Below are 15,272 nucleotides of genomic sequence, written 5' to 3' on the forward strand. Positions count from 1 at the left end.
CTGAAAATGTCAAGTATGCAGAGATACCAAGGAGCACATCACGCGCTATTTTATTTGATTCGCGGAAACACACCTATTCCTTGAAAATTATGATTTGCGTATATTCAGCCATCTATTGAGTTTAGACTAGAGCTGTGCCGCTATGCGGCCGTCCGAGTTTTATCTGGCCGTGAACATTGTATTTTACCATTTACCATTTACCATTTTATATGAAAAAATTGCCAGAATTTTCTTACAGTGTCAAAATTTGTTCGATACACTGTCCAGATTTAGAGCCCTATTTAGAGTACCACTCATGCTTGAAGTGCGTTGTGACAGCTCATGTTTTCGTTTTTAGTTGTCATCGATTGAATATTTGCACTAGAATTTTAATGTCAATGGAAATATTATTCCTGGGCTGAGCTGAGACTCAAATTAAATTATTCGGGACATCTTGAATCTGACTTCAAAAATTTGTTGGTCAAAGCCTGCCGGAATTCGAACAAAAACTTTGGCTCGCACAGCTCTAGTTTAGAACCCTAGGTAGTCTACCTCTATGTTTAGAACTTTGAATTTGTAATAAAAAAAACGATTTTTCTGTGGCAATGGTCGCTTAGTAATTTTTCTTTATTTGACAGACGACAGATAGAATTATGTTGATTTTACAGAAATATCAAACGAAATTAAGGAATGTTTGAATGTTTGAACATACCGTAACTTGCGTATACTCATCTATTGTTAATTTAAGGATGTTAGAAACATTCAACTGTTGCTTGCAGATGGCAGTGTAACAGTAAAAGCACGGGTTACACCTCATTTTGAGAGGAGTGGCCACCTTAGCTTCGATGCAAATCATGTAAACAACTAACTAACTCTCTCATTGAAACTTGGACTTTCCATTTTCAATAAGTTCTCTTCACTTATCAAAGTTGTAACTTTTGTGAGAAAGCTCCTTAGAATTGTATACAAACTGAAGCTACGCGGATCATTTGTTAAAGATTTCTTTTTTATGAAAATAAATGAAATAAAAGCCCATTTTTGAAGTGGATAAAGCTCTTACGATTATCGAAAAGCTATAAAAATTGCACGTTAGATTCATAGATGTCACATGTACAATGGACGAAAGTCATAGATGAGAAAAATATCTTTTACTACTAATCAGTTTTGACGAAAATTACAACGTTTCGAGAGAATTTTAATTTTAAACAAGGAAAAGGCTCGCTGCACACGGTGCAAATAGTCTCTTTATAATACTTTGGCTATTTGCACCGTGTGCAAATAGCCAAAGTATTATAAAGTGACTATTTGCACACTGAAGAACTTGGTACCAGAAACTGTATTTATTTCACGGAAACCGAAAATTGTCAATTTTAGTAACTTATATTATTGAAACATTTTCATATTACATATATTTTGGTTAGAAAATTGTTAAGAAAAAGCCATAAATGAAAAAAAAAAAATAATTCGGCCAGCCAACTGAAAAGGCTGCAAGAAAATTTACAACGATTGAAAAAAAAACATGTGAATCAGCTTGCAAGTATCTTTCAATTTCAATCGATAAATAGTTCAAGAAATAGTTAACGTTACGAAAATGTTTCGAAAAAGATTGATGCCTCCTATTACAAAATCTACCCAGTACATCAGAAAAAAGAGTGACATTTTCTTTTACAAAATGTAACAATGAAGAGTATTACTCCTTCTATAAAATGCTTCGAAAAAGGTGTGATATTTCCTTTTACAAAATGTAACATTAAAGAGTGTTACTCCTTCTACAAAATGCTTCGAAAAAGTTGTGATATTTCCTTTTACAGAATGTAACAATGAAGGGGTAATACTTCCTTCTACAAAATGCTACGACAAAGAAGTGATATTTCCTTTTACAAAATGCTTCAAAAAGGAGTGATTTTTCCTTTTACAAAATGTAACAACGAATGAGTAATACTTCCTTCTACAAAATGTAACAATGAAGAGTATTACTCCTTCTACAAAATGCTCCGAAAAAGGTGTGATATTTTCCTTTTACAAAATGTAACATTAAAGAGTGTTACTCCTTCTATAAAATGCTTCGAAAAGAGAGTGATATTTCCTTTTACAGAATGTAACAACGAAGGAGTAATACTTCCTTTTACAATATGTAACAATGAAGAGTATTACTTCTTCTACAAAATGCTTCGAAAAGGAAGTGATATTTCCTTTTACAAAATGTAACAATGAAGAGTGTTACTCCTTCTACAAGGAGTGATATTTCATTTTACAAAATTCTTCTAAAGACAATATTAACGAAGTGAGTGAAGCTTACTTTTAGTGTGCAAATAGTCTCTTCATAATACTTTGGCTATTTGCACACGGTGCAAATAGAAACTGTATTATAAAGTGACTATTTGCACCGTGTGCAAATAGTCAAAGTATTATAAAGTGAATATTTGCACATTGTGCAAATAGCATCAACCTTTAAACAATATGTTTATATTGTTGAATAATCACTTTTTGGCTCAACGGGACAATACCATTGATAAAATAGCTAACACAACATTATATACAAAATGTTTACCCTGTTTACTCTTGTACCAATGACACATTGTCATACTTTGGTTAGCAAAGTTTGGTATTCTATTACTCGTTTGGTTTTCTTATGCCTGAGTATGTACCATCGTATATGTGCAGCACGCTACAATCGGTTCAGTTCGAATCACTTTATTTATTTTGAATTTTTATTTCGGCTGGACACCATATGGTAAAATTATTAGATTATTTTTAGATGTTGTATTGCTTCGGACTTTCACCGAAAGGCGTCGGAATAATTTTTATGCATGAAGAGTGCATGAAGATATTTTAATGAGAATTTGGAAATAAAATTTTTGTTTTATGCGCCCAACGAGATTTGAACCGTGGACCTCTTGCTTATGAAGCAAGCGTTCTACGTACCAAACTACAGGACTGAACAGGACTGAGCATAAAAATTATTAGATCATTAATTAGATAATGAATATTAATTTATTTTGCAGAAAAAATTAATTTAATTCAAGGTAAATTAAGAAAGCCTTATTGGTCATTACTAATCATTCCTCGTCACACTACTAGTCAATACAATCATTCATTCTTTGTTGATGCTGTATCGGAATACAACAGGTTACCAAATGTCGTTAAACAAACAGGATCCCTACCATCTTTCAAAAGGCGTTGTCTGGAACATTTCATCAGTCGACAACGGATTATTTGAGTAATTGGAATAAATGTTTCACACCGTCCACTGGCTTCGACCATACCATACCATACCATACCTTACGACCTTTACCGTTTCAGTAATAGCACACAGGCATTGTTGGTATATCTTCATCGTTATGAACTTATATGTTGTCATTGGTTTTTGATTATGTTGTTGATGCGTACAGTCCGCTATGACTCTTCTTTATTGTCTTTTAGTTTTATTTTTATTTTTTGTTATCTTCAGTTTTTTTTCTGTTTTGATTGAGGCTCGAGTTAAATTGTACTACTTTCACTCATTTCTTTCTTGTTTTGTTTATTTTTAAAAAAACGTATACTTTGTTAACGTCGGAACATTTGTATAAGGAGTGATCCTTTTTGTTCTTTGATTACAAATAAATTGAAATTGAAATTGCGAATATTGGCGAAGGAAAACCATCGCATCTAGATGGTATGGTATGGTATAGCATAATTAATTTAATTTAAACGCTACATCATACAGTGCTGATATGTAATATCAACTTGATAAAAACAAAATTCTCTCAAAATGGTACATCGGTATACAACATTTCGATTTCAGAGAGTGTTATTGCCGTTACCACGTTACATTTTGTCGATTGGTATATAGAATTCGCCACATACGAAATTCAGTAATGCTGAATAACTGAGCGACTTTTCCGAGAAACAGCACCTAGGACTCAAGCATTCATGAGAAACGATAAAAGTTTCACCGAAGTAGCTTTCGGGTTGTTTGTTTCTCAGCTAAATTCTCTGAGCTTTTCGTTTCCATTCTCTTATCTGTACATACGAATATTTTTCATCCGATAAATGACTTTTCATCAGCATGATGTTTGTCTCTTTGTAAATGTCACGTTGGTCATTCAGCGAATGAATATGGGATTGACCAAATTTTTATTATGTTTTTAAGGGCATATGAGAAAGGTTAATCTTTTTTTGTATTGGTGAGAACTTGAGAAACAAATACATTGGTGAGCACAATAAAAACCACAATTTTTGAATGTTAAACAATGAATTCGATCTTTAATCTTGATAATTTTTTTTACATAGCCTTTTTCTGTTACCTTCCTAAATCAGATCAATCATCAAATAATAAACGTTTACATAACTATAATATAGTTACATTATAACGGAGACATTCACAATCTTAGCTCTACATTTTAACTTAGAAAATTGCAAAACTTGTTCACATTGCAGTAAAATAGATTTGTTGGAAAATAAAAACGACGATCAATAACGCATGAAGGTGATCTTTTGTTAGTGTTCGCTCACATACGAAATCTATGCTAAGACAAGACTGATAAAGTAAAAGTACTAAAATATCATTTAAACCACAACAGTAACAGATTTTGTGATTGTACGATTATCTGATATTTGGCTGTGGCTTGTGATTCCCACATACATTTAGTCTAACAAATGAAAAACTAGATTCAGTGTTCAAGTATTTCGTTGTAGATCGCTTTGTTGTTAGCAAAAAGTTAGCAAATACAAATCTAGATTTTCAGTTGTTAAACCAAGCCTTTCTAGGAACACCAAAGTATGTCGGATTTTAATTTTTACGCCAGTGTGGTTTGAACACTTGAAGTAACAGATTTGACGATTTTTTACTATTTTATACTATGCACATGTTGCCAAGATTGGTATTTTGACGTGTAGGACGAAGGCATGGGCCATAATGCCTACACGTCAAAATAACAGTCTGACAATATCATATTTTATCTGTCGTGAACAGATATATCGATATAAACAAAAACTCCCTAGAGGGAAAACTCAAGATTATCGTTCTAGACAGATAAAATATGCTTTCTGGTTCTTAAAGCCTAAACGTCTACACCTACACGAACGTCATGCATTCCTAGAAAAGATTTTTGAACGGAAAATCGGCCCTATTTTCATATATAAGACTGCGACGCAGTTTTGAGAAATTTTGACTATTGCGTCAAGGACTTCTCATGAAAATTCTGTTCTCGTGTCAGCAGTGCAGCAGTCTGTTTTTACCGTAGACATATCCATGGGTTTTACTTAGACATGTGAACAAGTTTGCAAAGTTTTCTTTCAATCTAGCTGCTGGAATGTCAATATTTCGTTTAAGTGACAAGCGTATAAGAGTCCATCAAATAAATCATTACAACGAGGTTAATAACAGACAACATTCATGAAGAACTAAAATTTAATTTTATATTTAAATGGAAGTTGTTTCGGTGAATGAAAACTAATATTTATTTTCATCGCATCGACAGGTGGCTGTCGATGTTTTTTTTTCTTCTGTTTAATACAAACAAACAATTAAAAAAAATAATCTGGTGGTGGTTAATTTAGATTGTTTTTATAAGTCTCTTAATTGAAATGGTTTTTTAATTTGCAAAGTTTTTTCTTTTTTTTTCTTAAATTCCTGTATGTCTGCTCATTTTTTCGAGCAAAATAAATTTAGTTTACATTTTGATCATCACGAATAATTAATTCTTAGTCAATTTATCAATTTATTTTATACATTAATTACCCAGTTACTGTGTATGTAAGTGTCTGTATGTGTGTGTTGTTGTGTGCTGTGTTTCATTTTTCATAAATTTAATACGTTACAAACTCAAAACTACTGCTATTTTATCATATGTCTAAATTGTTAGGGATATACTAGTGTTTAGATACATATTTAGATCCATAAATTGTGTGAATTCGCTTTTTCATTTCAAATCGTAGCTCTTTCTTCTACAAATAATTTCACTTCCATTTTTTCAGTAATTGTACAGAAATCGTTTTAGTAAAACAACAAAGAATAGCAATATTGTCATATGTGGCACATTACGGCACCTGGTTCGAACAGACGATCTTCTGGGGATTTTTAAGGATTTCCCCATTGTTTTCTAAGGATTTTTTTTACTGCCTAAATGAGGCCAAGTATTTCGTCTATGAAAACAAGTTCTATAGACAACAATGTGGTATGTTTATGGGGTCGTCGTTGGCACCAATCTTAGTTGAAAGAGTGGTAGAACACATCGTTGAAAAGTCATTGCAAGAGCTGAACATACAACACGACTTCTGGTTTTTATTTGTGGATGATCACCTAACAGCCATTTAAAGGAACGAAATTCAGATGCTTTTGGACAAATTGAAGGCGTTTGACCCAATGGTACAATTCACAGTTGAAATTCAGAAGGATGATAAGTCAATCGATTTTTTGGACACGACCGTATACAACCACAATAACAAAATCAAAACAAAGTGGTTTCACAAGCCAATTGCGTCAAATAGGTTGCTAAACTACTACTCAAAGCATCCAAGGAATTTGATAATGAACGTAGCCACAGCTTTCATAAAAAGAGTACTCACCACCAGCCATTCATCATTTCACCGTGACAGCAAGGCAACCATCTGTGAAATTCTGAACAAAAACAATTTTCCGGAGAAGGTCATCCAACAACTGATAAGGAAAGTCAATGGCACAGCGATTCGACACAACAACAGTCAGATGGCAAGCTATCCGTTCATTGGCATAACGAACATCGCCAACCAAACGATAAACTTAAACCGATCGGGAATCAACGTGCAAAATGACACCGATGCACCAGAAAATCGACCCCCAAATGCAAATTCGACCGTCATCAACAAACCGACAATTTTCGCCAGCATGGCCTACGTACCGGGAATAACCGAAAAAATCGCAGAAACGATTAAACGTAAAGCACCGGAACTGAAAATTGCACCCGAAAAATGGTGAAAATTGACTGAAACAGAGGCCCTTGACTAGGAATCTTGCATAGTATACAGAATCCGATGCAAAACCTGTGGTAAGTTTTACATTGGTGAAACATCTTGGTGTCTCTGTGATCGTAGTAATACGCACCAAAATGACATCAAATACATGAACAACAAGCCTGGCAATTCGAAGAAAATAGCTCTGGTCAAGCACGTATATGACACAGGCCCAGCTCATCACCAATTTGATTTTGACGGCAAAGAAGTACTGAAAAGTGTACGGAAAAAAACAATGCTAAAAATCCACGAAGCGAACCAAATCGTCCTACACGGTGAACGTTCTTTGAATCTCAAGTCTGATGCAGCAGTGTTCTACAACATCATCAAAAATAATTCCAGACACCCGAATGTAAACCCCGAGCATCTCACATCATACGGCTCAACAAGTGTTTTGACCAATGTTGTGGACAATGTCAACAACAACAACAACGTAAATACACAAACGCGATACAATCTGCGAAATGGTTACAAAATTTATAAAAAAATCGGTTAATCTGTTAAAGCCCTGAAGACGGTCAGTGTGACCGAATGCATGGAATAAACAAATTTATCCGAACAAGCGTTTCATTGGATCCAAAACAAGCAAAACAACATCTATAAGTTACTGATTTTGGATTCTTTTCATTTTTCAAGGAATTTCTTCTTTTTTTAGCCTTTTAAAGGATTTTCAACGATTTTGTGGATTTTCTCAGCATTATCTTTCGTAAAAGTTTGAAAAATTTTCTAAGGATTTCTTCTAGCTGACAAAAGGTTTTCTATACAGCGATTAAATAATTTGGGGGTGCCGATCTAGCAACAGCTGGTTTTGTATCAGCTGGTGTCTATTTCATTGTTAGTATGATCTGTCGTTTGTTACCCGTCAGACACACACGCACAGAGAGAACAGCAAGATAAACGCAAAGCAAACAATCGTTACAATGTTCATCAGCTGATACAAAACCATCTGTTGATGGATCGGCACACCGAAATTTTTTAATCACCACATGAATATTTGCCACTCGACTACGGAGAATTCGATATATGCTTTTAGTATGATTGGTACGCATCGCATTTTTGTCGTCACTTTATAATCTAATTTGTACCTTTTGTTTATTTTATTTTTTTCTACGCGTCATTTCTTGCAAATAACCAATTTTCGTATTTTTTTGCGATCCGGTGAAGTTTTCTACTATCTGCAGTGTTTGTATATGTAGCATAACAAGCCATCCTCTAGGTCGATGGAGAAGAAAATTTTGCTGACACTGTTTTCGTTATCAACTTGAGTCCTTTGAACCTGTTCCTTCAGACTCTAGATAAAGACAAATTTAAAATGATTCCATCATCGTGCGGGTTCCACGGGATATTTGTAACACTTGTGGGAATAATATTTACAAAATACACTGGGCATTTTGAGAGAATGTGTGCACCTGATATTTTTTTCTAATTCATCTCCAATTCACACTCGGATGCGAATTACATTTACCAAATAATGTGCTTGTGGCAATCTCGTGCAAAACCAATTATGATTCTCCAAATGGCGTGGGCTAATCTGGCATACCATACAAATTGATTCTGTGCCAGATACACCTCTTGGAGGCGAATCTGGCACAGTCATGACTTTTCGTTACATGTAGTAAAAGGACGCATACTATGATCGCGTGTGCCATATTCTCCGCTGCCCTCCAAATTCAAGACTGTTGCTATTCTTTCATGCCTAACTTAAATGACCGAAACATTAACAAGAAGATTATAAACAAATTGCAATGTTATTTCGATACCATGTTCATTCAAATTTTTGGATAAATTTCTGAATTGGTAAATAAATCACTCATTTATTCATTCAGGCACCTGTTGTTCTATCTACGATTTCATTCGTTCAGCAATAGTAAGCACAATCGACAATCAAATGATCTGCCACAGCATCTCGGATTAATTTAAATTCATTTAACCATTCATTAAGTTCATGTCGGCTGGAAAACATTAGCAACAATTTACCAACTTAAAGTGCAGCCCATCAAATCACTGACCAACAAAAAACATATAACTGTGAAAAAGAGAAAATTATACGATTACGGTTACATAACTTTGCAATTTGTTTAGAAGTCGACTACCCATCAAATTACTGAACTACAATATAATTAACAAAACGGACGTTTAACACTATAATTCATTTTGGATTTTGTCTTCTTTTTTCTGGTTTGTTTTTAATTTTTATTATTTAAATTGGCGTTGGTAACACAGTAAAATCTTGAAGAGCTGATCGAACACTGTCATAAATTGGACGATTTTCTTCAGTGTAACAACCATCTGGAGTGCACAACGATTGTAACTTCGACAAGTAATTATCGAAATTTTCGTGAGCTACCTTTTCGGGCGGACAACCATTTGGTATGCGTACATGTTCTAGCAATGTAATTACATTGTTTCGCAAGCTCTCGTAGTACTCGTTTAGGTTATTGTTTCGATGCGAATTTACTTGATTCTCCTGAAAATATAAGAAAAGGAAAACATATTGTACAATGAAAACGAAACGATTTGCAATTGTGCAAACATATGGACAATCGCGCGATTCAACTGATCGTTAAAATGACACCAACAGATGCTTAAGGTCATCATATGTCAACGATAAAATAAAAAAAAGTGAACGATTAGATCTGTGATCAAAAGCAACCATCCAAATATTCAGTCTCAGCCCCATCCAGTTAAGCAACAATAGTAACAGATTCTGATGTTATGCTTTGAAACAGGTTTTTACACCAAAATTCCTTTAGCAACGTTTGATCATCTGTTCATCAACAGCAACGATAACAAGAAAGTATTGTAAAATGACTGATAAAACAAATGAAGTATAGGATTTCCACCACATTTTGGGCGACATGACGATTCGAACAACAGAAGTAGAAGAATAAATTATTACAACGAGATTCGCTTGCTAAAAACTAAATAACCTCCATACAAACAACACACGCTCTACGGGGATTAATGATCGAGATGTACGTGATCGAGATGTACGTCAGCGTTATTTGTACGTGATCGAGATGTACGTCAGCGTTATTTCACGCAGGACCACTTAGGTTGTTTGGCAGGGTGAAACGAAAAAAAAACATATGAAACTGCTGGTCCCTCTGAGCAGAGTGAGACGAATTTGACGCACATCTCGACCATTATGGCACATCTCGACCGTTATGGTCTGAAATGTGTGGAAATGGAAAACCTGGTCTAAGTGGTAGTGTGTCAGTCTACTAGGTGACCGATTTTTCACCCATAACTCGCAAAATACGAAAATTAGGTAGATAGGTCAGGCAGGTGCGATTATACAGTTTTTGAAGAGGAACAAACTTACTGAACAACGTTTTCCTCCATCTCTTTCTTTTTCGCGCATATCCTGGAAAGTACTAAATGTAATCGAATATATAGTCAATTCGATTCTAACAAAAAATCATCGTTTGAGTGAGTGCCAAGTTAAAGCGCCCAATGCATTGGAAAACTGAGGTCACTTAGTGGTTTTTCGCGCATATCTACGGAAATGCCCAATCTATAGTGGTGACTCACCACTGATGAGTGATGCATCCAATATAATGTCTTGGCGGTACGAATCGAAAATTATTCTATTAGCTTTGTTCGCTTGGGTCGTGAGCTAGAGCTCTCAAAGTGAGTGAAAATTGGGTTATTCGAGCGAAGGTGTAAATATTCGCATGTACGCACGGCAGAGTAAAGTAATACCAGGCAGGAGCGCTTGATTTGACTAGGAACCTGTTATATCTACTTTGTGTTTTGTGAATAAAATTATTCAACCTATGTAACAGCTCATTTGAGTTCATTTTCATACAGTGTATTAGGTCCCTTATTTGACGTTTCGGAAATGAACCGCTCCTGCCTAGTTTATTTTACTCTGCCGTAAGTCAAAGTAGCATCAATAGTAGCACTGCAATGAATTGAAAGGCAATTCGCTATTTGTTAAGACGTACTTTCTTCGGACAAATACCATTTTTCTACTAACTTAGCGAAATTATTATCTAAGAAGTAACTCACATCATTTTATGCAAAACCTACGTTTAGAGTGGACGACCTAACGAAACACATTTTCCTCGAATGCATCAAAGATAAAAAAGTGTGCATTCGGTTAAGCCCATTATTCACCGACAACGACGTGCATTTTGTTTGTTTGTGGCCTGACTGTGTTGTTGCCGCATAATTTATCTCGAATGTTAACAAAACTGTTTGCATAATATAGAAACCACCCATGTTGGTTTTATTAATTTGAACTTCCTTTCATAAATAGCGATAATTTATCGCTATAAACAATCTACGAATTAGCATAAAACATTATACCTTAACCATCAGGTACAAATGATTACATGCATAATAATTTGCTATGTTAATGTCGAATTAAGCGCATTATATATACAAAACGTGGTTCGCTCGTTCAATTTCGTTCGAGCGAATGTTATACCATATAACATCGATTTGTATTTCGTTTTAATGTGAAAATGCATCGGTAATATAAGCCCGAAAAGTTGTAGGCCGCTACCGAAACGTATGAGATATTGAATTATTGCAAATGTAAAGTTTTCTTATCATTAACATTCCAGTTGGTTAAAATAAAGTATTTAAGTAAACTTTCAAGATCTTTAACTCAAACGATTTTCAACGTAATTCGTTCGTATTTAAACGTTTCGGTGTTATACATTTTGAGCGAATTTAATCGTTCCATTTTGTTGATAGAAAAATAATCAATAAAATTTCCAGAAAGTCTCATTTGAACTGCAGAATTCCAGGGCTTTGATGGACGTTACGAAATTATATTTAAAAGTCTGTACCTTGGACCTACACTGAATTACAGTATTGGCAGAAAATCAGGTCGATTCGTATTCACTATTCAGTATGACCTTTGACCTCATTCTAAATTTCACCGTTCAAGATCCAATGGTAAAATAAGACTATGTATGGGTAAGAGGTGAGGAAAATCTACGCACGTTAGGGTGGGTCGATTTTCCCATTTTGAAAATCAACACCGGAATACATTTTCGAAGTGACTATTCGTCCGCGCGGGCGAATAGCATGTTATAGACTATTCACCCGCAAATCTTTTTTTTATTTTTAAATAATTAGGATCTAATAAGTTATTTAACGTTTCATTTTTCATGTTGAAAAGGAATTTTTCAACGCATTTTGGTCTAATCGAAGCAATACAAAAGATTTAATAACTTATTAGATCCTAATAATTTATTATTACAGGCCAAGCAATACAACAAATTGTTGCCAACAATTCCAATAAATTTTTAAATAGTTATTTTATTAACGCATGTTTAACGGCTTTTTTAAGGAATGAGACGTGGAATTAAATTTGCAAAAAAAAACCTTAAGAAAATTATCGGTGATAATTGTTTTCGTTATAAAAAAAAACAATTTCTTTGATTTTCTTTCTCTTACAAAATACGATACAAAGTTTTTATTTTAAATGCGACAAAAAAGACTGATACAAAGTGCTTACGATCTCTTTTACAAAATGTGACACGTGGAGCTTATCTTACACTCCTTTTACGCATGCCCCCTTGTAAAGAATTTGGTTTCTTTTTTACAAAATGTGACGCAAGGTGCTTATGTTTCCTTTTACAAAATGTTACAAATGGAGCTTATGCTCCTTTCTAAAGAAGGTGATGCGAGTAGCTTTTAAATAGTGTGATGCAAGGATACTTCCTTTTACAAAATGTGATATAAGGAGCTAATGCTTCCTTTTACAAAATGTTACACATGGAGCCTATGCTGCCTTCTAAAGAAAGTGATGCGAGTAGCTTTTAAATAGTGTAATGCAAGGATGCTTCCTTTTACAAAATGTTACATATGGAGCTTATGGTCCAGATTGCATAATGGGACACATGGAGCTTATGCCATCTTTTATAAAATTGGACGAAGAAGCTCGTACTCCTTTTTTGCACTATATAACTTACGAGGAGAACTTACTTTACAAAATGTAACAGGAGGAACCATTGGCCAAAAACAAAGACAAAGGCAGTATAACAACAAAATTTGATAATTCTTCGCTAAGCTTCAAGTTTAGAAATAAAAGTACATTTCGTTTGCTACTCTTACACCTTATTTATATTTTTCTACGCTATTTTCGCACTTCCTTAGCATATTCACTAACAGTATATAAATGTTAATCTCGTAAAAGTAATCATTTGCGGGCGAATAGTCTATAAAATGCTATTCGTCCGCGAGGGCAATTAGCAACGGCCATACATTTTTCTGCATTTTAGGTTTTTTTTTATTTCCAACTACTTTCGAAAATCGCATGGGTATGAGAACTTTTATTCTTTTAGTACAGTCAGCTTTAAGGGGTACTGCTGTTTCAATAAAACATCTAAAGATGTGTTGGAATCGGCAGGAATCTGGGACATAAGTTCCAGTGAAATGACGTTTTATGTAAAGAATGAACCAGAACACGACAAACACACAATTTAGACTAAAGTTCCTATGATCACAAAATTCGATGTGATTGCTAAGTTGATCTCCAACAAGATGAATACTGTAGTTTACCGAAACTTTCCAATTGTACCCACCCTACATGTATCTGTAGTGACGACACAAGTGAACGTTTCTAGTGTAAATATGAACATTGCGCCTCAAATGAATATATTAAAACTATGCTCTGGCAGTCGCAGTTTGTCATATATTCAGACTCGCCATACCCAATTAGTCGCCTTCGGCTCGGATATGCAAACTCTACACTACAAAAAGACAGTTACCGAAGCTTGTTGCTCAAACAATATCCTTGTGACTCACAAGTTGTGAGTTTGCTTTTATCACAAGTTGTTACCTTCTTAGCATCCAATGTAATCTACTATTGCTCGCTAACCAGGGTGTTCGTTACGGAATGCTTGAACTTAATTGGTTTAACACACAGAAATGCTCAACATTTATGTTGAAAGGCGACGGTGAACAAAGGGTCAATATCTATACCTGTATTCCATGGTCAGCAATGACTAGACCTCCCATGAATTGGAAAATATAAAAAAGGACTTGAAGGCGTAAGAAAATGGTGACAATAAAACAGTGCTTTTTTTTCAAGATTTACTACGAAAATTTTTCGTGTACTTCTAAGAATCATTATGTTCCACTACAAAATGACTCATCGGCATCACTTATTAACGCTTAGCATGCATTTAATAAATCACTGATCAAACTGTGATACCGTAAGTGGCTTGTTTTTCCAATTGAAATTAATTGCTAAATGTTTCAAGTATATAGGTTGTATAATATGGGAGAATAAATTATATCATAAAATTGTGTATTTGTGTCCATGGCGATGTTAATTCAATAATTTCGTTGCACTGTAATTAGTGTCTTCTGCAATGAAAATTGCATTATATGTCTGGAACAAAGTGTTTTTAGTTAGTTTGTATAGAACGGCAAATTTCCATGGTTCCCAGAAAAATATGGAATGGAATCGGTGGTGAAAGAAAACAGAGTTTTAACTAAATCAACTCAACGCGTAAAATATGGGACTGTTGAAGGAAACGATGAAAAGGGTCAAATTATATTTGAAACCAGATATTAACGAGAAATAACTACTGCTAAAATACGGATTTTATTCGTTGAGTAAAACAGTTCAAAGCCCAAACTTAGGGCCCGGTCTTTTTAGACCCGTACGAAGTACTGGGGTCTTATAGGTTTACACATACGTTTGTAACACGTCGAATTGGACTCCCTGAGTAAGGGGAAACCTATTGTGGTTGTCTAGAGATGCCAAATCAGTGAAAAAGAAATGTCCGTCTGTCCGTCTGTCTGTCTGCACGATAACTTGAGTAAAACGCATCCGATTTTGATAATTCTTTTTTTTTCCCGTTTGGTAATGTCAAAAGACAGGCTAAGTTCGAAGATGAGTGATTTTGGATCGACCCCTCCCGAGCTGTGGCCCAATAAGTGCTTTACGGTTTTTCGAAGATATCTCCGGACATTTAAACGTTACACTTGTAAGTTTATGGAAATCGGATGACCGACTCGTGAGTTAGGCCCCTTGGTGTGAAACAGGCACAGGGCGGCAAGCAGTTTTTGCTTGTAGGTCGGCCACATTTGAACATATTTCGTCTGTTTTAGCTTTATTAGATAGGTATTGACCGTACCAATCAGGGAAAAAAAATTTTATGAAATTATGTTCTCCGGAGCGTGAGCTAGGTCTCTTGGAGTGAGCTCTTATCTGGCTACTCGGCCGTACAGTGAACGTGGAGTATTTTGTCAATATCTCGAGTAAATTTTGACCGAATTTCATGATTTTTTTTTTGTTTGATAGGTATTAACGAATGTAAAGCGTCGGTACTATTTCCGGTCTCCTAACA

The 15,272-nt window shown here is 34.8% G+C and overlaps 1 protein-coding gene across 3 annotated transcripts in view; it reads right to left on the minus strand.

Annotated features, from left to right (window-relative positions):
• Positions 1-7,611: 7,611 nt before the first annotated feature.
• The window catches only part of LOC119068022 (myelin transcription factor 1-like), a 39,478-nt gene continuing 31,817 nt past the window's right edge, over positions 7,612-15,272 (minus strand). For 2 of the 3 annotated variants that reach the window (XM_037171383.1, XM_037171382.1), the window contains one exon: positions 7,612-9,418. In XM_037171383.1, the coding sequence (XP_037027278.1) occupies positions 9,152-9,418 (267 nt within the window). In that variant the 3' untranslated portion in view covers positions 7,612-9,151. The remainder of the gene's footprint in view (positions 9,419-15,272) is intronic. The other variant, XM_037171384.1, reaches the window with a different exon arrangement.

The sequence above is a fragment of the Bradysia coprophila genome (assembly GCF_014529535.1).
Source record: "Bradysia coprophila strain Holo2 chromosome X unlocalized genomic scaffold, BU_Bcop_v1 contig_173, whole genome shotgun sequence".
Taxonomy (NCBI): Eukaryota; Metazoa; Arthropoda; class Insecta; order Diptera; family Sciaridae; genus Bradysia; species Bradysia coprophila.